The sequence below is a fragment of the Xyrauchen texanus genome, chromosome 24 (genome assembly GCF_025860055.1).
Source record: "Xyrauchen texanus isolate HMW12.3.18 chromosome 24, RBS_HiC_50CHRs, whole genome shotgun sequence".
NCBI lineage: Eukaryota > Metazoa > Chordata > Actinopteri > Cypriniformes > Catostomidae > Xyrauchen > Xyrauchen texanus.
Genome location: NC_068299.1, coordinates 10,893,423 through 10,919,310, shown reverse-complemented (window position 1 = coordinate 10,919,310; position 25,888 = coordinate 10,893,423). Strand labels below are relative to the sequence as shown.

At 37.7% G+C, this 25,888-nt stretch overlaps 1 protein-coding gene across 2 annotated transcripts in view; it reads left to right on the top strand.

The window, feature by feature from the left end:
* The first annotated feature begins 559 nt into the window (after nt 1-559).
* The window catches only part of mfsd2aa (MFSD2 lysolipid transporter A, lysophospholipid a), a 30,678-nt gene continuing 5,349 nt past the window's right edge, over nt 560-25,888 (top strand). Inside the window, exons 1-8 of one of the 2 annotated variants that reach the window (XM_052090216.1) lie at nt 560-786; nt 8,334-8,456; nt 14,719-14,843; nt 21,544-21,667; nt 22,294-22,372; nt 24,065-24,234; nt 24,312-24,402; nt 25,215-25,339. In XM_052090216.1, coding sequence (XP_051946176.1) covers nt 697-786; nt 8,334-8,456; nt 14,719-14,843; nt 21,544-21,667; nt 22,294-22,372; nt 24,065-24,234; nt 24,312-24,402; nt 25,215-25,339 — 927 coding nt within the window. In that variant the 5' untranslated portion in view covers nt 560-696. Of the gene's footprint in view, nt 787-8,330; nt 8,457-14,718; nt 14,844-21,543; nt 21,668-22,293; nt 22,373-24,064; nt 24,235-24,311; nt 24,403-25,214; nt 25,340-25,888 lie in introns of both variants that reach the window. The other variant, XM_052090215.1, reaches the window with a different exon arrangement.

The following is a 25,888-nucleotide window of genomic DNA, read 5'->3' as shown; positions in this document are numbered from 1 at the left end:
TGTGTGAACTGATTATTTTGTAGAAATCTGTTGAGTATGAAACAATTGCGTGTGTGTGAGGGAATTAAAATAAATCGATAAGGAAATCAGAGTTAATTAAACACGAATTAAAAAGTTAATATGTTTAACGTTTTGTTTATTTATTTATTTTTTAAATAAATAATTATGAGAAGTGCCCTTTTGCCACTTGAGCCCCTGCACCCCAAAATGTCTGGGCACATCCCTGTGTAGTATTGTGTGGTAATGGTTTAATTAAATTCCATGGTTAAACTACAGTAGCCTACTGGTTAATAATCCATGGTTAATTTTTGTAAGGGTGAACAAAACAGAAATCTAATAATTTTCTGTTTAGGCTCACTAATGAAAATAAATAAATGTTATAATAAAAAAAAATAATAATTGCCTACTTTATCCCAAGAAATTGCAAAAAAAAAAAAAAAAAGACATCTAATAGATGTTATCGGTATTGACGATATTGGACAAAAATAAAATAGGTGGAATCGCCCATCCCTTGCGCGTGGGCGTTGACATTTCAGCATTCAAACGAGGCGGGCAGCGAAAGAGAAGTGAAGACTGAACAGCATCTATTTTCACTGAAACTATTAATCAAAAGTGGAAGTCAAACTCTATGGCTTTACATGAGAGAGAAAAGCCAGTGCACCTCGCTACCGCAAAAAACCAGCTCTGATTAGTGTTATGGCAAAAGGAGAGGGAGCCGAGCATTTTTCATCTGGCTTGTTACCTTCAGCCAAACCTTTGAATGAAAATGAAATCAAACTTGCCAAGGTAAGTCAACCTGTATACAAATTTAATAATTATATAATATTATATATAAAAATATATATATAATATTACTGTTGCATCGTGATATTTGTTACAAAACAAAGTTGATCACCTTAGATAAGACGGTTTGATTACTAGTGTGGGTGTGTAGACGGATACAGCGAGCGTAACATTTGTCTTGAATAGATTGAAAGAGCACGTGCTATACGAGCGCGACCGTTATCATTATATATATGCGATAGAGCTACTCGCCTCCAACCTGTGACATTATTAATGACACATATTTCTTAATATGTGTATATATATTTATCTAAAGGAATAGGGATTTATAGATTGCATATTTGTTTGCAAAGCATTCTAGTTTTACTGATGCGTGACTCGAAGCGCCATGAAGAAAAGCCGGCTTTAAAGGGGACGCGTTCACTCACGCGGAGGGGCATTCACAGCGATGCCTTTAGACTTCAATTTAAAGCACGTGCGGTTGCATGTTATTTGTGTACACTCATAATTTGCTGTCGTTTGTTTGGTTTCATCGATTAACCATTTACAAATGAGAACGTTGCCAGAAACGCTTCCTGTCCATGGCGTTGTACTACTGTACGAATGATTCGCAGCACGTGCATTACTATGGCGCTTACTCCGTGCCAAAATCAAACATTCGACCGACCGATCGAACATCTATCCGAACGTCTTGTACTTTTGAGCGTCTTACCGAGCGGGTTGACCCACGTGACGACCTGACGTTACGTCAACGTCTTGAAAATAGCAGTTTTTTAACCATGCAAGTATCCAAGCTAATGTGTAAAGACTATATATACATGGACATTAAAGGCACTAAATACAGATGTTTTACCTAAAATACTCAACCATTTCCTGCATTCTGCTGCACTTCCCTGAATAAGCCTTTGAAAAAAAGGTGTTGTAGGCTAGGCCTATTCAAAGTCTTTCTGAGGGATGAACTGAAAAAGATACCACCTGTATATCATGACTTTCTCTGTATTTCATGACTCTAATGTTTCAAACACCAAACTCACCTATTGTAACTGTACATACATACAGTGGTAAGCTTTTTTTCTGTCAAACTGATTAATTATATATTGTCTGATATATTGTTTTACAAGTATATACATTTCTTCTGTCAGAGAGAGAGAGGTCACTGTTTCTAACATGAATTTTCACTGTCTCTCCTGTTCTCATCTTGTAAACATATTATTAAAGTGGTTTGCAGCATGGCATTATAATCGTCCCAAATCCTTGTTAATGTAGGCCTATAAAGACTTCTGAAAGATTGCATATTTTGACATTAGAAAGAGTGCTAATAATAGTATGTTAGAGACTAATATATATATAATAGGCTATATAATCATTATAATATATAATAATTATCTTAATCCTAATTTATGTTTCTGTATAAGCAATTTTTTTCACGGTTCTTATTCACGTTGGAGGGGAAAAAACCCGCCAATTCCTGAATATTGATTAATCTAAATTAGATAATGCAATTTTCCGAAGCGGGTGCAACGAATAAAACGGGCGGAAACACAAGCACGAAACTTGTAGTCTTGTACATTGATAATAGTATACAATTTATTAATAACATACATTTTATTTATAAATTGGGTGTTCGTCAACTGACTGCATGCCGTCGGAGTTTCCAGTGTTGACAGCTCCGTAAAATATCCTTGGATGAGCTGTAGTTTTGCTGTAGGCCAAAGCCCGTCTACGGACATTCTCTGTAGGCCTATTATAGCTACTGAAAAGTAGGCTAGCTAGCCTACAATACACAAATAACATTTTAAATTACTTCCGTCTATGAACAAATAAAGTAGCCTTGATGTCATAAATACAAAAGCATGATTTTAATACTAATCCCTGCCCTTACCCTTAAACTTAACTTAAAAATGCATTTATATCACATCCATAGATATTGCAGCTCTTTATTGGAAACAATTTAAATGAAACAACTTTTTTTTATAGATGAAATATAATCTATTTTATTTTTGTTGACAGACATGCAGCGCATGTTCAAACTGTTGTTACTAATCTGCGATTTTTATAATTCTCTGGTAAATGTTTTATTATCAACCATATCTATTTGTCCTTATCAGGCAAAATATTGATGTTATTTTTTACATGCACTTTTACTAAAAAGAAAAACATGCCATTGTAAATCATAGTTGTATTACAAGTAAAACATATCTCCGCTCTAACATATTTTGCTATGCAATCATGTGCAAGCAGACAAAAAAATATTTTTGAATAACTGTTATATTAAGAGAAATCTGTATCCTTCAAATAATAGCTTATTTGTAAATTGGTTATTTGATTACGCTATTTGTGGTGATATGGTAAATAGTGAGAAGTTAAGAGAATCAATTTAACTTGCATGTCAACACGAGCGTCTCAGCAGGCTTGTTTTAGCACCATGACACAAATAGCCATCCTAACGTAACAATTTTGATTATTGAACTATAAGAAGAAAAAAATTGCCATGCAGAAAGAATAGGCCTAGGCTACTTTCAAAAAAATTTTTTTTATATTATTCTCGCCAATTTTACAGTTAACGAAGAGAAATGGTCTGATAAGATTATCAATACACAGTACACTTGTCTACGTTGAATTTATCTCTTCCTTTTAATCTTTAGGCCAAAGGTGTTTAAGTTTACGGCCCGTCTTTGCGTGGAATATAGGCAGCTTTACGACCAATTGTAAAGACCTCTTGCACGCCCATTACTCCAGTTGCGGACCAATGCGGGGGGAGGTCTGTCTCCTGCTGCGTTAATTTCGTTGAATCTGCACCTATTCCGCTCACTAAATAGCCTACATTGGATTTTTTTTTAAAGACTCAGCAGGGCGGAGTTTCTCAGTCTTTTCTATTTCTCAGTCTCATTGGTCAATTCTATTATACATCTTATTCGAATTATTCCTCTTCCACATTTATTTATTGTTATTTATTATATTTCAGTTAACAATCATATAACCATAAGTTGTAATTGATTTAAACTATATACAATTCTTATTATTACTCCTGAAATTAAGTCAGGGTTACATTACATAAAGTAGACATGTAGGCCGGCTTTGCATTTGATATGTCAATTTGTCTGATATAAATGGTCAGGATATTTTATGTAGCCTACTTTATATGATTCATTGTCTATGATTTTTATATTTAGGCAAAGCAGATGGGATACTGATTGCAGTTTTCGCTGCATTTGAATATGGTAGAGCGTATTTCTATTAAATAAGACACATTCCGAAATTAGATCTATTCCTAAACCTTCCGATTTAATGGGAGATATATAAACATTATGTATAATATCGTGCTTTTCCGAAATAGCCGTTAAAGCATGCCAGATTTGTCAATAATATTTAGCCTCTGCTATATTTAACTTTAATAATAGCCTACACCGCACATAACTTTCTAAGCCATCAGCCATTGCACTAATCAAATGTGGACTAGTTAGAGGACACAATAGAAGCATAAGAAGTTAAACTAAGGTAAGAAAAACACAAACGTGTTACAACGTGTCTTCACACGTAAACAACACATTGGGATGACGATCGGTTACTCGCACTTCCGACCGGTCGCCATAGGAACGCGTTAACAACACATCAGCACACGTAGGAACGTGTTACATATGATTTTATGAAAATGATCAATAATTTCGTTTTGGCTCATTGTTTATATGTGGCAGACATGAAAATCAACGAACCTTAATTACAAAGTAAAGTATATTCAGCTGACTGTGTCTATATGTAATATTAGAACTGTTATACAAATTTTTTAAATAAACCTTTCCACTTTAACATTTATGATGTGTATTTGTGAAAGATTATGATAATTTAGTAATTTTATTAAGACTGAGATTATGCTTGATTAGATTAACTTTTTATTAGTTTGTTATCTGTGTGATAGCCTATGTATAAAAAATAGTATGAATGTTTTTAATATATTAGCCTACAGGTTTCCTGAATTGCTAAAACACATTTCTTGGAAACATCATTAATTTTTAAAACCTTAAACACAAAACCAAATTTTCAAACTACATTCAGAGAACATCTGACTCTTCTTTCAAAAAAAAAAAAAGAAAAAAAAAGACTCAAAACCATTTTATCTGTGCTCAAAATCAAACAGCGCTTTCAGATCATGCACACAAGAGTCAATAAAAAAATATATTTGCATTAGGCTATTATTACAGTCAAACCTGAATACAGAGAAAGGATTTTGTTACACATAACAGAAAAAATCAATAAATAAAAAATAAACAGCAAATATTTTATCACAGCTTAATCCATCTGGATCTGATCTCATTTCCACCTCTTATTTCAGTCTTCTGACTCAATTATGCTGTGTGGTAATAGCCCTACCAGTTCATTTGTGTATAATTGTGAATTTTAAAATTCAAAACAGAAAATTGTTTGGTCAAAAGTGACCGAAGAGCACCATGACAGTACTGGACTTGTAACATTTGTTGGAAAAGTAAATTATTTTAATTATGCTATATAAAACTTTCAGTAACAATATTATTACAATAAATTGTACTTAGCTTTTTTTTTTAAGTTCTGCAAATATTTTAAACTGTAGATTCACAGGTCACAACAGTTTAAAATATAAATGTGTGTGTGTGTGTGTGTGTGTATAAATGGATATTCTATATAGGCTAGGTCTATCTGTATTTCCAAATATATAAATATAATATATATTTATGAAAACCTTCTTTTTAAATGAAAGGCTACATTTATTAATTTGGGAGTGCTTTCTTTTATGGACTGTGAGAACATTGTACATTGGGCAATAAAATGAACAATAAAAACTAGTTAAAATGATTATATTGGTCAAATTAAGACTATTGAATGACTGTATATAGGCTAGCCTACAGTATTTCTGCTCTTTGAAAGTAAAACGCATAGCCTCACATGCACAGGATTCAGGAGAAATGTTTTAGTGTTGTTTTAGGGGTACAATATTTATATGTATTGCCTTTAATGTCCATTTATAGTCTTTACACATTAGCTTGGATACTTGCATGGTTAAAAAACTGCTATTTTCAAGACGTTGACGTCACGTCAGGTCGTCACGTGGGTCAACCCGCTCGGTAAGATGCTCAAAAGTACAAGACGTTCGGATAGACGTTCGATCGGTCGGTCGGTCGGTCGAATGTTTGATTTTGGCACGGAGTAAGCGCCATACATTACAGGTGTCCGCTGTACAAACACCAAAGTGAACTTGCACATGCAATTATAACAAGTGTTGGTGGTCCACTAGAGTCAATAATTGCTTTCAAATGTAAGAAGTTTTCATGTTATTATGAAGCACAGTGGAGAACTGTATAGTAACAATAATTGTTAATGCAGCCATTTCCTCTCAGATTTATCTCATGTTGATTTAATGGACTTTGCTGACCATGTGCATGTTCTCAGCTTTTAAAGAGACTGGCCTCTGAAGTTTAAAGAGCCCATATTATCCTCAATTACAGGTTCATAATTTTATTTTATGGGTCTACTAGAATAGGGTTACATGCTTTAATGTTCAAAAACACATATTTTTTTTTATCATACTGTACATTGCTGCAGCACCTCTTTTAATCCTCGGTCTGAAATGCTCTGTTGTAGCTCCTGTTTCATGAAAGCCCACCTTTCCGAAAAGCCCAATCTGTTGTGATTGGTCAACCGCTTAGAGTGTGTGTCGGAAATGTAAGGCCCCTTACCATAACAGAGTTTCAGCTCCAGAGGCTTCCTGAGCATCTCATTCCTGAGGCAGGCATTATGCAGATGTTTTACATAGTAACGGCTATGTCACAGAAGTAATGGCTGGACAGCAATCCAGGCATTTCAGGAAGTTCAGGAGCAGTGTTTTCTGTGGAAGAGAGGAACTCCTTTGAAGTGGACCTGGTCAGTGTTGACTGGCAAAGCATAGACCAAAACTTACCAGAACTATGTAACCCCAAAGTCACCAAAGTCTGCTGACTAATGCTAGTAATTTTGTTTTGTTCTTGCCTAGAAAGTTACACAAGCCAATCAGAGCACCTGGATCAGGCATTAGTGCTGCTACAGTAGGGCTGCACGATTATTGCAAAAATCATAATTGTTGATTATTGCTCTTGATATTGTAATTGCTATTATTGTAAGTGAAATTATTAACATGTTTACTCAAAAAGAAGCATTCTTTTTTAAATGGTACGTGGCAATCGACAAGCTTTTGCATTCTGCAGTATGTAGTATGTAGCATAAATGCAACAATGTCCGCAACTGCTGCAGCTCAACGCAAGAGTGAAAATGTAAAAAAAAAAAATTTGTTAAAAAGATCAACAAACAAATAAAGTGACATTTATATCTCTATGAAATAGTTTAACCACATGTATAAATCATCCTCCGTAAACATGATTGGTGGGCTGACATTGTTTCTAAAAAGATAAAATATTTTATTTCCATGGCCTGTTTTCCCATATTTTAGTTCTAAACTAAAATAGGTAGGCCTAGATCATATTGAACTAGTTAAAGAAAAAAGTAGATATTGCATTTAAATAGTTGGGCACACCTGGAGAAGTCAATCTCTCAGCTTGAATATACATCTTTTTATAATATAGATCTGCTTTGGATGTCTGTTGGCTTTAAATATTATTTACACAATTGTTGTTGTTATTCAATTGTAAAATATATCAAAACTTGCTTTTTAGCCAAACGTGACTTCACCTTGACAACTTTATGCAATCTGCGTTATTACTCGAGTAATCGTCAGAATAATTGTTAAGTTACTTGATTACCAAAATAATCGATAGTAACAGCCCTACTCAAAAGCCCTGTGTTATGCACCGAATATTCATTTGTTTCTGGTTATTATTTGGATTCTATACATTTTGGACTCTTTCTCTGTGGCTGTAATACTAAGGAAAGAATAATAATTTTTGAGGTTCTAATAATCACATTTTATAACTATCGGCTGATTAATCGGTTATCATCTTTCCCACCACATTAATTATCAGTTGACCTATTACTGATATACATATATTTTTTGTTGATGCGGTCTAATGATTATTTAGGTATTGTGTCTAAAAGCCAGAAAAAAAAACAAGATGATTTATTCAGGACACTTAAAAAAAATCCATATTTGTTGTAAAAGACAATATCGGTCAGTTTTTAGACAATTTTGTACATGCATTTAGACATTACTGCTAACATTACATGTGGAGTGGAACTTAAAATGCAGATAGATGAGAGGACATTTGGGACAGATTATTTGAAATGCCCCTACATAGTCAGGACAGAGTTAAGCTCTTATTACTGCTTGACAGAACTCCAGCAGTTCTAAATGCTCTTTGATGCTGAGTTCTGGGATCACCAGCGTTTTTCTGGAAACAAAAGAGCTTCAGATGGAACATTACAAAAACATAAACCCAATCCAAGCTAAATCAACTTTTCCAGTCAGGATTGTATCTATTACTGTGAAAAGTTCAGTGGTCTCTCATGGCTCTTGGTTTACATTATAAAATCATTGTCCATCACTTCATAATCTCTCTTTCTTACCATCCCTTTTGCTCTCACCACAGCAGGAGAGGAAAAGAGCTCTGACTGTGTGCAATAAGGTGTGTTTTGCAATTGGAGGGGCTCCATATCAGATCACAGGCAGCGCCCTGGGCTTCTTTCTGCAGATCTTCCTTCTGGATGTAGCAAAGGTGAGCACACATACAGGAACGGTATAACTGAATACAGAATAATTATACCACCAGATCTTTAATATAATTATAAACCGTCTCAGTGTGATTTTGTTACTGTATCACTCCATAATGCCAGATAGAATGGTGAGAAAATGATCTCTAATAATGAAAAATGTCCCAGGTCAAGGACAGATACAAGGAAGAGAGAGTGGGAGAGAAGGAATTAAGCACTAGAGAGGGCAGAAAGCAGGCATAAAGCTTCTCTGTTTTACTGTATACTCCATAGTGTGAGCTGATACAGAGTGACCTTTAACAGTCCTCCGCTCCAGTCAGTCAAGACTCCTGCTGCCTCATTATTGCAACAGTTTCCAAAGCAATAGCCAGTCAAATGTCCTCTTCCAAGTCAGGCGAGCAAATTAATGTGATTGAATGTGAGTTGAATCATTAGGGGGTAGTGGTGGCTCAGTGGTTGGGGCTCAGGGTTACTGACCAGAAGGTCGGGGGTTCAAGCCCCAGCAGCACCAAGATGCCACTGTTGGGCCCTTGAGCCCTTAACTCCAGGTTGCTCCGGGGGCATTGTCCCTGTAATAAGTGCACTGTAAGTCGCTTTGGATAAAAGCGTCTGCCAAATGCGTAAATGTAAATATTGGAGTGGTGGTGGCGTAGTGGACTAAAGCACATCACTGGTAATCAGAAGGTTGCTGGTTCGATCCCCACAGCCACCACCATTGTGTCCTTGAGCAAGGCACTTAACTCCAGGTTGCTTCGGGGGGATTGTCCCTGTAATAAGAGCACTGTAAGTCGCTTTTTGGTCTGCCAAATGCATAAATGTAAATGTAAATTTCTGAGGAAGGAAAGTACACTGTCACAACACAGTGGTGAATTCTGTTCTTGCTTCTTTCTTACAAATTACAAATATTCTGTTGTCGTCGCTGTGGGGTTAGGGGCTGTTTAGACCGAACAAGTTTCTGTGCTAAAAAAGCTAGGCACAGCACAACTAGTAGAACAGAACACCGGTGTTCTGAGACACATTTTTAAAGCTGACATTCTTAAACCTAACATGACATCTAAAAACGTGGCACTCCTGTGCAAGATGCTGAAAAAACAGCAAGGTACAGCACAACAGTCAAAGAGTGCATGTTTATATAGAAACATATCACACATGGACACATGTTGGAGTGAACAGCCCCTTAGTGTTTGGATCTTTTAGTGTTGTGATTCTTAGCTGGTTTTGCTTAAAGATCCGGATATTTTATTTGATAAAAATGGTGGCCCAACACACGGAGAAGGCACAGTAAGGCTTCAGAGTTGGAATGTGAGAGGTATGAATCACCCAGTGAAAAGACGTAAAGTATATATGCATCTTAATAAATTGCGAGCTGAAATTATATTTCTGCAGGAGACTCGTATCAAACAAACGGCATAGGTTCTTCTTAATCCTGGATTGGCAGCTCAGATATACAAGTCGAGCATTTCTACCAAATCAAGGGGGTCGAAATTATTGTGAAAAACAAGTACCGCTCATACATACAGGTGAAACTCGAAAAATTAGAATATCGTACAAAAGTTCATTAATTTCAGTAATTCAACTTAAAAGGTGAAACTAATATATTATATAGACTCATTACAAGCAAAGTAAGATATTTCAAGCCTTTATTTGATATCATTTTGATGATTATGGCTTACAGCTTATGAAAACCCCAAATTCAGAATCTCAGAAAATTTGAATATTGTGAAAAGGTTCAGTATTGTAGCTCAAAGTGTCACACTCTAATCAGCTAAACACCTGCAAAGGGTTCCTGAGCCTTTAAATGGTCTCTCAGTCTGGTTCAGTTGAATTCACAATCATGGGGAAGACTGCTGACCTGACAGTTGTGCAGAAAACCATCATTGACACCCTCCACAAGGAGGGAAAGCCTCAAAAGGTAATTGCAAAAGAAGTTGGATGTTCTCAAAGTGCTGTATCAAAGCACATTAATAGAAAGTTAAGTGGAAGGGAAAAGTGTGGAAGAAAAAGGGGCACAAGCAGCAGGGATGACCGTAGCCTGGAGAGGATTGTCAGGAAAAGGCCATTCAAATGTGTGGGGGAGCTTCACAAGGAGTGGACTGAGGCTGGAGTTACTGCATCAAGAGCCACCACACACAGACGGGTCCTGGACATGGACTTCAAATGTCAAACGTCTTACCTGGGCTAAAGAAAAAAAGAACTGGTCTGTTGCTCAGTGGTCCAAAGTCCTCTTTTCTGATGAGATCAAATTTTGCATCTCATTTGGAAACCAAGGTCCCAGAGTCTGGAGGAAGAATGGAGAGGCACACAATCCAAGATGCTTGAAGTCCAGTGTGAAGTTTCCACAGTCTGTGTTGGTTTGGGGAGCCATGTCATCGGCTGGTGTTGGTCCACTGTGATTTATTAAGTCCAGAGTCAACGCAGCCGTCTACCGGGACATTTTAGAGCACTTCATGCTTCCTTCAGCAGACAAACTTTATGGAGATGCTGACTTCATTTTCCAGCAGGACTTGGCACCTGCCCACACTGCCAAAAGTACCAAAACCTGGTTCAATGACCATGGTATTACTGTGCTTGATTGGCCAGCAAACTCGCCTGACCTGAACCCCATAGAGAATCTATGGGGCATTGCCAAGAGAAAGATGAGAGACATGAGACCAAACAATGCAGAAGAGCTGAAGGCCGCTATTGAAGCATCTTGGTCTTCCATAACACCTCAGCAGTGCCACAGGCTGATAGCATCCATGCCACGCCGCATTGAGGCAGTAATTAATGCAAAAGGGGCCCAAACCAAGTACCGAGTACATATGCATGATTATACTTTTCAGAGGGCTGACATTTCTGTATTTAAAATCCTTTTTTTATTGATTTCATGTAATATTCTAATTTTCTGAGATTCTGAATTTGGGGTTTTCATAAGCTGTAAGCCATAATCATCAAAATGATATCAAATAAAGGCTTGAAATATCTTACTTTGCTTGTAATGAGTCTATATAATATATTAGTTTCACCTTTTAAGTTGAATTACTGAAATTAATGAACTTTTGCACGATATTCTAATTTTTCGAGTTTCACCTGTAAACAGATGATAACCTACAATAATTGTAGATACATAATTGTATGTGGTGAAATAAATTCAGTTCCTATCACACTGGTTAACTTTTATGGGCCTAATTATGATGACTGGTACTTTTTTTAAAAGGTTTTAGACAAAATACCTGATCTTACTTTTTCTAATGTGATTATAATTGGTGACCATAATTGTGTCATTGACCCATTAAAAGATGCACAGCCTAAATGCACCACAAAAAGTAAATCTGCAGCTACTTTACAAAGTTATTTGAAAAATGTCAATATGGTTTATGCATGAAGGTTTTTTTAAACCCATCTGTTTGAGAATATTCTTTTTAGTTGTCCATACACAAGTATTATTCTAGAATTGATCTTTTTATTATAGATTCCTAATTGTTGCACACTGTTAGGTCCACTCAATATCACAACAGATTAATATCAGATCAACACTGAAGTCAGAGAAGGGAACGTATAATTGCCGATTTGACAGCTCCCTATTAACGATATTACATTTTGTGATTACATAAAATAAAAAAATTGCGTTCTTTCTGTCAGAAAATAATATTGGTAATGTGACTGATTCACTACTGTGACACTCGGTGAATGCGGTTATTAAGCAAGATATAATTTCATTTCAAATAAGGAAAAGCAAAGTAAATAAAGAGATTGAATGAAATGGATGGATTATAAACAAAATTATTGCCCATCTATTCTAAAGAAAATTGTGGCATTAAGAAGTGAATATAACTCTATTCTTGCAAAAAAAACAATGGCTAAACATCTTAACCAGATTAAGCAATGGCATTTGGAACTAGGCGAGAGACCCCATAAACAATCGACAGCTGAAATGGTCCCAAGCATCCAGAGCATTTATAAGATCCGGACAGAGAATGGAGAAATATTAACCGATCCCAAATGGATAAATGAACGCTTTGTGGACTTTTATAAAGAGGAATATAAGTCTAAAGTAAATCTAGACATTATTGAAAAAAAATTTTTTTTAATCTAATATTAATCTTCGATTAATTGAAGAAACTGTTGGAATGTCAGAGGAGGAAATTACTTTAAAAGGGATAAATGAAGTTGTCACTATCCTCCCTAATAATAAATGCGCAGGCCCATTTGGGTTTAATAATAATCATTCAAAGTCCCAATTAAGACCCTAATGTTTCCTCTACATGTAATAAATGCAAGATTTTGTAAGGTACGTTGGCTCATGCTTTCTGGTCCTGTCAAAATATTTGGCCATTCCAGAGGTGTATATTTGAATTTCTCTCAGAAGCTTATAAAATTAATTTAGCACCTGACCCAAAAATTGCTGCAATGTATTACCTCTAGAAGAGCTGAGATGTAAGTTATCGCATAGACCCAAGACATTTGAAAAAATATGGAACCCAATAAAATCTTTAATCGGCAACCTTGATGTACAATTTGAAATGCTTATTGGACAGGGATGGATGTGCGCTCCATGTGCTTCGACTAGTCTCAGATATTGCTGGTTAAATTCTTAAAGGAGACCTATTATGCCCCTTTTTACAGTATGTAATAAGTCTCAAGTGTCCCCAGAATGTGTCTGTGAAGTTTCAGCTTAAAATACCCCATGGATCATTTATTATACCATGTTGTAAATGCCTCTTTTTGAGTGGAATCAAAAACACGCTGTTTTCGTGTGTGTCTCTTTAAATGCAAATGAGCTGCTGCTCCCCACCCCCGACATAGCTCTGGTCTCCGTGAACACAATCAATGGTAGAGACAATGGTAATGGTAACTTTAGCTGCATTCGCCGTGGAATCAGCTATCAAGCGCATTCCGAAAGGTGATTTTCAACATTCACAAAATATAAAGTGCGATACTTACATCTTCAGGATGTAAAGCTGGAACACGAACAGTTGGTCCTGATCCATGGTTGAAAATATATATTTTTTTAAATCCTGCTTTATATTGACACTCATTCACAAAGCAGTTTGGTGTAAAATGATTTGCACAAACAAACAAATATTTTTATATGTTTTGGGGCACATTTCCTTCAAAAACAAAACTTGTCCGCTGTGTCTTCAGTGGCTGTGATGCCGGGAGTACATGAAGACACTTATGTTCACTTTTACAGCCAACAACAGAACACTTATGACGCTTACTAAGCGGAGACATTATTCTTCTCACTGCATCTCCTCCAGCGTGGAAACAAATGGCGGACTGTGTGTAGATCTATGATAGTAGGGTGTAATCCGTCACCAGTCATGGGCGAGGCCTGCTTGAATGTGACGTCACGTTAGAGCAGAAATGAAAACCATTCATTTTGACACTGTTTTTGATTAATAGACATATAAGAAAGAGGAGTGGGTGGACTTTTAACATTGTAGGGTGGTTGTGTACACACTGCTGACTCACATTTATGTACAAACACCATGAAAAGTGAATTTTGCATAATAGGTCCCCTTTAAGGAAATATTCTAATAACATCCGACAATTAGGTTAACGAAGATTGTTACTGCCTTTTAGTTTTAGTTCTTGTTAAAGTTATACGGAACGTGTTTTATCCTATGAGACAGGATAAATTGTGTATTCGGTCAGCAGCAGTTTTTCTTTTTCCTGCATGTTCATTTGTATTTATTTGGTTTACTTATTACTTTTTCTACCAAGATGTGTGTATGACCAAGGTAGGTTGTATGTATGTATGCACATGGTATAATAAGAATATGTGAATATATATGGACAGATATGTGTATATGTTAATATGTATGGGTGTGTGCATATACATCGAAGTAATGTTTGACTTGTATTTATAATGTATGGAATTTGTTTCCCTGTTCATGAAAAGCAAAAAAAAAAAAAAAAAGAAAGAATGGTGACACAACACCAAACACATTACCCATATTTAAAATAGTCTAGATCATATTTTCTGGTTTTCGAGGATGAGTGGGTATCACACAACCTGTCCGTGTTGGCATCTGCCTAATTTGGCAAGCTTCTACCAAGTGACGGATGCATGGGCTTTGGCGAAAAAACAACAAACAAATGAAGCATTTTCTCCATTTTAAGTGTTTATTTTGCTATCCTAAATGCTAAAATTATATGGTTCATTGCGTTTATTTATTTGCAAATAGTATTGTTTTTCCTTTCTTTCTGCAACCCTATCTGAAGAGATCTACAGCCTGTTTTTGGGTTCATTATTTACAACAAATAATGAATGTATCCTTCTAGTTGGATCCTCTCAATGCTTCTGTAATCCTGTTTGCGGGTCGGGCCTGGGATGCAGTGACTGATCCCACAGTTGGGTTTTTAGTAAGCAGAACACCATGGACACGCCACGGACGAATGCTGCCCTGGTATGTGCTTCTCAAAAACATCCTTTAACTAATGCAATGCTACTGTAATGTGTGTTATACCATCTTCTAAATTCATGTGGAAATTACAAGGAAATGGGACAAAATTCCAGACCTTTTGAGCTGAAAGTCTGGGAATGGGTATTTATTTATTTTCTCTCCAATTTGGAATGGCCAATTCCCAATGCGCTCTAGGTCCTTGTGGTGGCATAGTGACTTGCATCAATCTGGGTGGTGGAGGACGAATATTAGTTGCCTCCACGTCGGAGACAGTCAGTCCGCGCATCTTATCACGTGGCTTGTTGAGCGCATTACTAAGTTGTGCATCCACGTACAACATAACCGCATGTTTTTTTTATTGATTCCTACAGCAAACAAAGAAAAGAAATACATATATACACAGAATCAACATTTAACACCAACAATTCCCCTCCCAATACCCAACCCTGCCTCGACCCTTGACAAACACCCCTGTGATCACACATGAGCATATACACAAAAAAGCAAACAAATAAATATATATATTTAAAATAATCACACACATTTCCACTGTCCCTCCCCGAGAGCCCTCAAAAAACTCAAAATATTTGCCCCATTTCCCAACAAACAAATCGAAGTTACCCAGACTTCTAAATGACACTTCCACAAAAGCCGTCACCCTACCCATCTCCGTGCACACCTGAAATGGGGGCGCCCCAGCTAACCGATCATTACACTGGTCAGAACCCAGTTTTTTTGTGTTTATTCCCCACATCGATGACCGAGTGTATTAGACTCCCTCACAATTCACTCTGACCAGCCGCAAGGGGATTATAATTTTGGGTTCAGCCATAGGCTTGAGGCAACATTTAAATAAATGTCAGAATTAAACACACTGGACACTTTTGTCTTCACAGAGTGCAAATGTGAGGCAAGTTGGGTGTAACTTCTCTGGTTAGTTTAATAGAAAGGGTTTGCAATGGTGAAATAGGGGCAAGGACTTCCTGTTTTATACAAAACCAGGGAAGGGCTCTCTTTGGTGGAAGCTACCAAAGACCGAATGCATAATAATAAAACAGGCTGATTGACAAAGGTGGGCTAGGTCTACCCAAGATTCTATGTAACTTATTGAAATGTAATCTGGGATGCTTACCATTCCAAACGAAGGACTTCGCTATACTATCAAATTGCTTGAAATAAGAGAGGGGGACATTTACAGGGAGAGATTGTAACAGGTAGTTGAATTTTAGAATACAATTAATTTTAATAACATGAACCTTCCCAATCATAGACAAATGCAATTAAGCCCACCTGCTCACATTGCTTAAACCTTTTTATTAAGGGGTCAAAACTAAATCACACAAATTTGCTGGGAATAAGATGCCCAAATACTTAATGCCCTGTTTGGGCCACTGGAAGGTGCCTGGCTGAAAAGCTGTTACTGGGCAGTACGCTGTCAGAGCCAAAGCTTCGGATTTAGACCAATTGAATCCGTATCCTGAGAATTTAGAAAAGGAATTAATAATTCTTTGGAGGTAAGGCATAGATCTAGTGGGGTCGGAGACGAATAATAAAATATATTCTGTGTAAAGAAAACGTTTATGCGCCATATATCCTGCCACCACTCCTGGAAAATCATCTTCCTTTCTTATCCAGCCAATAGGTGGAATAAACACACATAATGTGTAGATTAATTTACATAACTGTCCCGAAGGAGTGTTCTTCTACAAAACAAGCTCCAGCTGTTAGCAGGACCAGCACAAAAATAAAACCCCCATTCGGTTTCCTCGGGCAGTCAAATGAGTGTTCAGTGAGCCAGCTCATTCACTGCTACATGAGTGCAACCAATGACCCCAATGTCGTGCAAGAAATACTCCACAAAACAAACCCAAGCCAATAGGAGGCATAAGCAAAAAGAACATGCAGATTTATCCACAACACTATCCCGAAGGAGTGCTGCTACACAAAACAAACTCCAGCCACTAGGCGGAACCAGCACAAAAAGAAACAAAAAAAAGGGGCCCAGTTTCCTCGGACAGTCAAGTGAATGTTCAGTGAGTCGGTCCACTCGGCTGCAACATGAGTACCACAAAATAACTTGTTCACTCCATTGACTTTATGAAGGACATTGCTTGCTGTGGACATGTGAATGTTTTTCGGCCATCCTTGGCATCTATTCTCAATTTGGCCAGCAATATCAGTGCAAAAGTGAACTTTTGTTGATGTAAGAGTTTCTTGCATTCCTTGAATCGATCACGTTTCTCTCGTCGAATTCGCAAAGTCTGGGAACAAGAAAATGTTGTGGTACTTCCAAGAAAGCCTTCCTTTACTCCTCGCCTCGCGTAACACAAGATCGTTATCAGATGATCTCAGAAATTTGGCCAGAATTGATTGGGGCCTATCTCCCTCAGCAGATCGCCAAGACGGAACTCAGTGAGCTCGCTTGATTTCCAGCTTTGGCCTATTATGTCTAGCATATTCGGAAAGAGCCCGTCTAGGAATTCCACCATATTCTGACCCTCTGCTCTCTCAGGAATTCCAACAATTCTGCCGTTATTCCGCTGGTTACGATTCACCATATCTTCCAGCTTTTCCCAGACGTGCTCCAAGTCCGCCTCGGTCGCTAGCGGATTAGCAGCTAAATCCCTCTCTGATGACTCCAGATAATCAATCCATTTCTCAACATCCGCCATTCTTGTAACCATCTCAGTGAATTTAGTCTATGATCGATGGACGTATTACAATAAGCTCCCCCAAGCCAGCAACGACCTTCATCAGCATTGCCGACACGTTCATCAATTTTAGCGTAATTTACTTCACCTCACCAGCTAAATCGACTCCTGGACTTGCGGCCTGCTTCTCGGGGGCTTCAGCTTGAGCACGTAAGTGTCATTTAATGTCTCCAGAGAACAAGGATTTGAATTCTTTGACATATTGTCTTCCTAGAACAGTTAAGAGTCAGGAAGTATCGAATCTCACCGGTTTATGACACAAAAAGTATTAAAACTAACAAAGTGCGGAGAGCTCGCCATTCACACGTCCGAACCTTGCATGGTGCCATGCGCCTCTCGAATGGGTAGTTTAAAAAAAAAGAGACAAGGAAGGAAGTGGAGATCTAAAGGAGAAAGCATATTTGAGACAGAAAAATGAGCAGTAACCATTGTGACGGAGCAGAATCCATCTGCTATGGTTTTTGCAGTCAGAAGTATACATGAGATACCAATGTTGAAAATGGATTATAAACCAGAAATTGTTTTTATTAAAAAGGTTTGTAGAGTTATTCACCGCCACACACCATTAATAAGCCCTATGGCTCTACACGGCAAGTGCATTGTAACTTCTATACACACACACACCCTCACACTCCACTAGTGGGAATCTGCTGGTTCTTTTTCTCATTAAAGAGATATTTTGTGTGTGTGATGCAATTCATTTGATTATAAATTTGTACTTTACATTTAAAATGAAACCCTATCCAGCTTGACAGCGCTGAGAAATGTTTTATTGTAATGGAATGCAATGGAAACTTTTTAATAAAACAAATTCATTTGAATAAGCCTTACAAGAGCAATTAGTGTGTCATCACACTAATATTTATATGGAATATGACTTCAGACATAAAGAGATATTGATAAAGGTGTTCAAAATTAAATGTGATAGAGACTAGTTATATTGGTTTGGTGGATGTGTATATAAACAATGTAGGAAAGATAGACTAGTGGAGTGGAGAAAAATAACTTGCTTTCTGATTGGCTGAGCCGACCACACCACCAGAATGAACCAATCAGATTCTAAGTAGCATACAGGAGCTCTGACAGAGGCAGTTTAAAACAGCAGTTTTTGAGGCCCTTAGGCCTCTTAGGGTCTGCAGTTTAAAAGCGTGATGGCATGAAGACAACAATGATGCATATGAGAAGCAAGTGGAGCACATAGGCGATGCTTGAAAGGACATGGCCTTTATTGGACTTCCCAGGGGAGGGCAACTGCAATAATAGACAGTGCCGTTTTTACAACTCCTGTAAAACCATTATGATGAAGAGCAGAGCAGCTGCCATACTAGACTGTGATGCCAGAGTTAGTTTACTCTCCATTGAACATCTGCCAGTCAATTTTCTGTGATTCTATGTTTTTCATAAATTTAAGCCAACAGATACAACTAAACCTGAAAATACATTGTCAGATCTGTAAGGCAGGGTGCCAAGGTGTTTACATTCAAAGGACAAAACTCCCCAGGGAGGCAAAGAGCAAATGTAGGATCTCTGAGAATATCAACATATGCATTTTCTCACAGTCAGGATCTCTTCCTGAGGCACCACACCCCACTGAGCGATGATTGCAAATTCGCTTCTCATCGTTGCTCTTCCACATATGACACCGGACTTGAGCAATCCGATGGCAAAGTTGTCATGGGGGCTCTCATAGGCGTGCATGTACTGTTTGAGTTTAGAGGGATGGACGGCGGTTGGTGCTGTCGTGTGCGGGATTAATGCGCACATTTTGCTTTTTTCTGTTTGTTTGGTTCAGGGGGAAGTTTGGGGTTTGATTGTTGTACTAATGTTGGAATGTGGTCTTTATCATTTTATTTTTGACAATACATTTTTTTCTGATATGTCAAATGTTAATGAGTGGATTGTCGCCATGTGAAATGTTAATGAGTTGGGGCACCCCATAAAAAGGACATTTATTTATCTTCTTAAGCGTAAGATATGACATGGTGTTACTTCTGGAAATGCATCTTTCCCCACAGGAAGCTGAAAAATTTGGGAAGATATGGAGTGGACATGTTTTCTTTAGTGCTGGCTCAAGTAAGAGTAGGGGAGTCATTACATTGATAAGTACGCATCTACAATTCAAATATCTCAAACAGATTAAAGCTAAATTAGGAAGAGTCATTATTGTTTTAGCAGAAATTCAGGGGCAAAGTCTTATTTTAGCTAATGTTTACACACCCAATGCAGATGATCAGGGCTTTTTTTTTATACAGATCTTGAATGTATGTTGCAAGCCGCTGGCACCCCTCATGATATAATATTGGGAGGAGACTTTAATCTATTGAGTCCTTGATCATAGTGAAGCAAAAGTGTGTAAGCCCCGTAGTGCAACATTGACGCTTCACATAATGTGCATGTAATGACTCCCCTGCTGTTACTTGAGCCAGCACTAAAGAAAACATGCCCACCTTATATCTTCCCAGATAATTGATCTGTCTCTCGACATCCCTGATTCTTGTAACCAACTCAGAGAATGTAGTTTCCATTGCAGTAATCGATTGACATATTACAGCAACAACTTTCGGCAGTATCACAGACATGCTCACCAGTTGATGCTGAATTTCTCCCGCCACACCGCCCAAACCACTGGTCTTCGGGCCTGTTAGAGGTTTCAGCTTGAGCACGTAAGTGTCATTTAATATCTCCAGAGCCCGAGGATTTTTAATTCTTTGCCACGTTGACTTCAAAGAACAGATATGTAGCAGGGTGTATCGAATCTTACTGGTTTATGACATTAAAATAATTAAAAACTAGCAAAGTCCGCAGAGCTCACCGTTTACACTTCCGACTCTTGCATGGCGTCACGTGATCTTGCCTCCACAGAATTATTAATTCCTTTTCTATGTTCTCAGGATACAGAGTCAATTGGTCTAAATCCGAAACTTTGGCTATGAAAGCGTACTGCCCAGCTTTTCAGCTGACAGGGCATTAAGAATTTGGGCTTCATTACATTTATTTATGATTGGGAAGGTTAATGTTATTAAAATGAATTGCATTCCAAAATTCAACTACCTGCTACAATCTCTCCCTGTAGATGTCCCCCTCTCTTATATCAAGCAATTTGATAGCATAGCGAAGTCCTTCATGTATATCATACATTTATATTGTGAAATGGAATCAATATAAATGTATACTATGTTAATAACAAGAAATCCTATTTTATGCTCCACCAAACTTTCACTGGCTCCGTCTATCCAGCACAGCCTCTTGTTTAGAGCCACAGTCTGGCACCATGGAAATATCAGTGAACATCACAAAGATGAGGCATCACACACTCATCACCTCAATTAACCTCATAAGGATGAGTTAATATGCACAAGCGTAAACACTTGCATGACCGTATTCAGTATCTCACCTCAGACCAGAAGAGTTGCTATTCAGGATTTTGTACTTCAGTAATTTATTGATGAAACAGCCAAATATTGTAATTGTCCCTTTTGTCAAACAAAAGACAGCATCTGTAACAGGCTTGAGTTAATACAGTTAGATGATGATAATCAGAATTTTGAGCCAAGTGGATTATGAATGCAACTTCCAAAAAGTGTTTGTATCTTTGACAATAAAGTTGGAGGATTATTATGGGTAAATAAAGTTTATATCAAGATGTGGCTGAAATCACCCATTCACATGTCTAAATTTGGGTCCTATCAAGTGCCAGTTTTATCTCATCAATGTCTTAGTGAGACAGGACCGTCACTGGTGCTCCCTCAACAAAAAAAAAATGATGGATCTACAGAAAGTTTGATTTCTGAATGACAACTAGTGGTCACTGCTTTTCCATTGAACACTTGGATGGTATTAGTGGCCAGAGCTTTGGATTGTGGTGTGATTAGAATCCCTTTTCATGCACCACCACTCTCACTGGCTCAGTTAATTTAACATAAGGAATTAAACCCTGTATAGTAGGGGGTCTTGTTTAATGCCTGATGATGATGGTGGTTGTCTCTCTGCAGGATTCTGGTGTCCACCATGCCAGCTGTGTTGTGTTATTTCCTGATATGGGTGGTTCCTCCTATAGAGCAGGGCAAGATAATTTGGTATCTGCTCTTCTACTGTCTCTTCCAGACTCTCCAGACGGTTAGTACACATACATTTGCTGTCGCAGAGCAATTACATTTAACTGTGATGTTACATGTTTTCATACTTGCATAAAAACTACCAGTCAAAAGTTTGTACCTACTTTGCTGAATGTCTTGTTTCTCATTATTTAGATCTAAAGGCTTATACTTTCTTGAAATTGTTTTTGTAGACAATGTAATCTATAAATGTTTTTACAGAATTTTAAGAGATGAGTTGGATTTGAAAATGAGGGGAAAATAGCCAACAAGTGTTCAGGATAATTAAATATTTTGTAAAAAGAATCCCAGGTGGATAACCTCATGAAGTTGGTTGAATAATGGCCAAACTGTGCAGAGCTGTAATCTAGACCAAGCATGACTACTTTGAAGAAGCTATAATAAAAGATAGCATTGATTTGTTTATTTATTTTTTTTTTACATTTTCTGGTCACTATATAATTCCAATATTTCTGTTTGTGTAATTTATAGTTTTGATGGCTTTACTATTATTCTATAATATGGAAAATAGTAATACTAAAGAATTAGTAGGTGTGTCCAAATTATTTGACCAGTTATATATAATACTTGCATTTATTAATGCCATTCTAATGAGCTAGTAATGAGTTTGTTTGTGTGTGTGAATAGTGTTTCCATGTGCCATACTCTGCTTTGACAATGTTCATCAGCACTGAGCAGAGTGAAAGAGATTCAGCCACAGCATACCGTAAGAGCATAAACAAACAGTTACACCCAAAGTTCCATACATTTGCTTGATACATTTCCAATACTGTTACAATCTGCTGTGTAACACTCTCAGCAACTTTACCTTATGTTGACAGACCTGTTCAGTCAGTCCGACTGATGTTCTAACTTCAAATATGCCCAGTTTACACTTTTCATTAGGGCTGGGATAAACGATTATTTTTTAAACGATTAATCTAGCGATTATTTTTTCGATGCATCGATTAATCTAACGATTAATTTTTTCAGTCCGATTCGATTTCGATTCGATTAATCGACTTGTGACAACACCGGTAATACCTGTTTCATCGGGGGTAGGGGTGTATAAAATGTAAAAAAAATAAATAAATTTGCCGGGAGTTTGATTGACTGGCGATCTGATCAATCAATCGTAATACGGCATTTTTGTCCGACAAAGTAGTCAGGAGAGAGAAGATTACCGTCGGTGGATTTGAATTTGAATAATGGATTGTAGGCTACTGTACTGACGTCTTTCCGCGGTTAAAACAACAGTCCTTCTGATGTAGGCTACATTCATGTTTAGCCTATTTGATGCTATAAATTAACCAAGGAAAAGATGATCGGTTCACGAGCAGCTTTAACTGAGGCAATCTGTCACGACACATTAAAGAGCCACAAAATAGTAGGCCTATTTATGGTTTAATTTTCTTTGAATGACCAAATTTGAAAGTTGAGACTTTATTAAATGTTACCTGCTTGGTCCTGTCTGTCAGCGCGTTGTCAGTGTCCTCTATGTATTTTTCACGACATTCATAGCTATAAGCGCATTATTAATAGCTATAAGCGAAAACTTTAGGTGTCGACAACGTATTATAGCTTACTCCAACATCGAGTGCAAAGTGGGGAGTTGAAAAAAAACTTACGGTGCTCTGTCATCTGCGGCTGCTCCCGGGTGGCGCTAGAATGGAAGGCCATCTCCATTTTGCAAAGATGACATATCACGGAATTTTTTCCTTTTAAATTAAATAATTCCCATACTTTAGAGGAGCGAGTGCATGCGCCTTGCACTTCTGATAGTCTGAGGAGCCACTTCGTGTTGGCGCCGGCGCCGCCATCTTTGTTTTGGGTCTGACAATTCGACGCGCATATTTTTGCGTCGGCGCATCCCAACCCTAGTGCTGGTGCATTGCCGTGGTGCTAGAATGGAAAGCCATCTCCATTTTGCAAAGATGACATATCACATCATTTTTTCCTTTTAAATTAAAGAATTCCCACACTTTAGATGAGCGAGTGCGTGCGCCTTGCACTTCTGGTAGTCTGAGGAGCCACTCGTTTTGCTTCTACTCTCCGGCGCCGCCATCTTTGTTTTGGTCTGACGAATCGACGCGCATATTTTGCATCGACGTATTTTTTGCGTCGACGTCATCGATTACGTCGACGCGTCGTCCCAGCCCTACTTTTCATATATTCAAACCATTGGTTCTCTAATTCCAAAATTCCTCTTGGCATTGCACTAAGGTCTTAGTCATCAATATAGCAACCGATGTAGACAATGGACTGTAACTGATATGTATTAAAATACCAGATCTATTGACTATTCTGTCTGAAAAAAACTCTGATTTCCACACTTGTAAAATAACAGTGCAAAAAGCTCAGATGTGAAAAACAAAAATGTGCTACATGAACAACACCTTACCTTACTTGTCTCTCTCAGGTATGACTGTAGAGGTGTTTGGTACGGTAATTGGCACTGCTGTCCAAGGGCAGATTGTGGGCATGGCCAACAGCCCCTGCATTAACGGCACATCTCTGACTAGCAGCTCCAATCACTCATTGCTGGAAAATGGCACTAAGATCACAGTGGATGATAAAATATTTAATGAGGTGAGAGGGGGCTTGGTCAATATGAACAGGTAGAGGACAGCACCTGATCATCACACTCACATCTCACTCTTTCACAGAGGCGTGCGTATATGATTGCATCTGCAGTCATAAGTTTGATCTACATTCTATGTGCTGTTGTGCTGTTTCTTGGAGTGAGAGAGCAGGAGAGTAAGTTACATTGCTTTACACACACACACACACACACACTAGACACCACTACACTAAAGAGCCACTACAGACTGTGACATACAAAAAACATTAAAATAAAGTAATAAGCCCATGCGTTACAGATATTTTACCACAGTTAAGCAAGTTAGCAACTTGTATATTAACAGGGCGGTTACTGAGATTAAGCAAGTATTGCTTATTATAAATATGCCCTGTTTACACTTCTTTGTTTTAGACAGGCAGCAAAAAAAAATAAATTAAAAAACTGTAATATGTGACTCGAATCCAATTAATTGATTTTTAACCTCATAAAACATACTAAAACAAATCACATTCAAACCATTGGTTCTCTAATCCAATATTCCTCTTTTTCCACAACAGCACAGTCTTGTTTGTCTTGGCATTGCACTAATGTCTTCGTCATCACTATAGCAACAGATATAGATGCAATGGACTGTAACTGATAAACTTTTTCTGTTCAAGTAGCATTCAGCAGGACATGTGATTTCTAACATGGCAGCCCCCATGAAGGGACCCTCCCATGTAGAATAAAACCGCTTTTATAAGGTTATTGATATGACTGGAGCCTTCATCTCATTTGAGTGGTCAAGATTTTATACATGGGTTTCAGAAATACTATAAATTTCCTTGGGAGTAAGATTATTATATTACTGAGTAGTACATTTAACAATGGCTTTGAATGTGGCTCACCAATCATAATTTTAGTCAGAACTATCTGTTTATAATATTACAAACACTACCTCATCAATAACTTGTAATTATAGCAGAATTTAATAATATTTCGGTTTCAGATGAGGGTGGTTTAAAAAAAGCACAGAAGCGTGCGTCATTCCAGACCGGTCTGCGGCTGGTGATGGGTCATGGCCCGTATGTTAAACTGGTGCTGGCCTTTCTATTCACCTCACTGGCCTTCATGGTAAGACAGATGCTTTAGAGATGCATTAAAAACATGTGAACATCTATGAACAGGTGCATTCGCTCTGTAAAATCCTGCAGAGCTATACTAATTTAGCATCCTGTTTTATGGATCTTCAGATTCTTAATATATCACAGTCTATATCATTTTGTGTTTAAACCGGTCCAGTTCTCAGATCACTAATGTCTGTGATACTGTGTTTACATGCAGGGTTAGGGAGTAAAGAAATACATGTAACAGCAATACGCATTTAAAATACAATTGTGTTTTGCTTTTATGATCTTTACCTGGTTAATTGACCTTACATGTTGTTGGATTAATAAGAATTATTCTGTGAGATGTGCACTATGTATGTGTTACAAGGAGGAGTAGTATGTAAATGCGAGACCGTATGTGGGGGACGGGGGGAGAGAATGTACTGGAACTGACCACAGCACTGCTCTGCATTACAGAGATGAGCCACGTGTGTTAAAACAAAGAGAGAGACAGAGTGATAGAAAGGCTGCCTGCCATGCAACAGTTTAGGTTCAGTATAATCGGCAGCATTAG